The sequence below is a fragment of the Centroberyx affinis genome, unplaced genomic scaffold, assembly GCF_046629955.1.
Source record: "Centroberyx affinis isolate AG114_WGS23_722 - 3 ecotype Tasmania unplaced genomic scaffold, CSIRO-AGI_Caff_v1 ptg004308l_1, whole genome shotgun sequence".
Classification (NCBI taxonomy): domain Eukaryota; kingdom Metazoa; phylum Chordata; class Actinopteri; order Beryciformes; family Berycidae; genus Centroberyx; species Centroberyx affinis.
In genome coordinates this window covers 170001-171594 of record NW_027282020.1, presented here as the reverse complement: position 1 = coordinate 171594, position 1594 = coordinate 170001, and the positions used below count along the sequence as shown (strand labels likewise).

The window sequence follows — 1594 nt, the reverse complement described above, 5'->3', positions numbered from 1 at the left end:
TCTACCTCTCTCTACATCCTGTCTTCCACGCGACAGGCCTGCTCCTCGCCGCACCCATATTAGGGCATGCGGTGTCTCTCTCTCTCTCTCTGTTATACACACACACACACACACACACACACACACACACACACACACAGAGGGTCCTGAGTGACCCAATATGTCTCACTGTTTATGAAGAGGCAAACTTAACCACTTTGATCTCTCTTTGTTTACACTGCCTGTGCACTCAGCTCTGTGTGTGTGTGTGTGTGTGTGTGTGTGTGTGTGTATGTTTGTGTGTGTATGTGCCCCTCTGTAAGTTTACGTAAGTGTCTGTTTGCTTGTTTTGTCTGTTTCTCTTCATTAAAGTAATATTAGCTCTTTCCCCCTGTCAGGCCCTGTCATCACTGTAAATGAGAATTACAGTAATAATGTGATACTTTATTGATCCCATGGGGAGCTTGTCTTTTGCCTTGTCCCCCTCCATGAGGTCAGAGGTCAGATACAGAACAACACTGCTCAAGGACACTTCAGCTTGGAGGCTTGTACCTGTCCCAGGCATTACTAATTAGGAATTTGTTTTGTTGTTTGTTGTTTTGTTCACCAGAGGGGTCAGAGTGCACGGACAGCCAGGTGGGGTTCAGAACCTGTGACCCCTCAAATTTCAAGACAGTGTTTCTGTCAGGCCATCCTCTTCTCTAGTCTACTATGTTCCAGTCTGTATATTCCACTATGTTCTCTATTATAGTGTATTCCAGTCTGTATATTCTACTATGTTCAGGACTATATATTCTACTGTGTTCAGGTCTATGTATTCTACTATGTCCAGGTCTATGTATTCTACTGTGTTCAGGTCTGTATATTCCACTGTGTTATGTACTCTACTGTGTTGAGGTCTGTATATTGTACTGTGTTGTGTACTCCACTGTGTTCATATTCCTTAACCCTCCTCTCAGACCGTTTGAGATCATCATCCTGATGACCATCTTTGCCAACTGTGTGGCCTTAGCCGTCTACATCCCCTTCCCCGAGGACGACTCGAACGCCACCAACTCCAACCTGGTGAGTGGGTTAGAACGGTTAAAACGCTTTAAGTTTGAATCGACTCGCTCGTTGTTTGGCTGATTAGTTGGCGGTTTAGTTCGCTGGTTGGTTTGGCTGGTTTGTGATGTTTTTCCAACTTGTGCTTGTGTATCCTGGTGTTGAGTTCATGTTCCTCTGACTTTGCCGCTGTGGCTTGACACCTGAGTTTCCCTCTGGGACAAACAAGAGTTTCTCATCTCACATTATCAGTTCATTAGTTGTGTAGTTGGTTTACTGAGCAATTCATTAGCAGGCTTTTGTGTGAATTAGTATCATTGAGCAGCATGATATTTGCAAATTTCTACCTGATTTCGCTGTGTGTGATTTGCTGTCATGCAGCTAAGAGGCAGGAGTAGAGAAGGCTGTGGGATGCTGGGATTGGTTCATGTGAGTGGGAGGCAGGAAAAAGAAAGAAAGAAAAAAAAAGAAAAGAAGGTGGGACAGAAGTAAAGAAAGGAGACAGGAATGAAAGCAAGAAAGAAGGAAAAAAAACAAGGAAGGAAGGAAAGACAGATTGAAGGAAGGGAGG

General features: G+C 44.2%; 1 protein-coding gene across 1 annotated transcript in view; it reads left to right on the top strand.

Annotated features, from left to right (window-relative positions):
• The first annotated feature begins 434 nt into the window (after positions 1 to 434).
• The window catches only part of cacna1c (calcium channel, voltage-dependent, L type, alpha 1C subunit), a 143723-nt gene continuing 142563 nt past the window's right edge, over positions 435 to 1594 (top strand). The window contains exons 1-2 of the mRNA XM_071543368.1: positions 435 to 472; positions 939 to 1044. Of these exons, the coding sequence (XP_071399469.1) occupies positions 435 to 472; positions 939 to 1044 (144 nt within the window). The remainder of the gene's footprint in view (positions 473 to 938; positions 1045 to 1594) is intronic.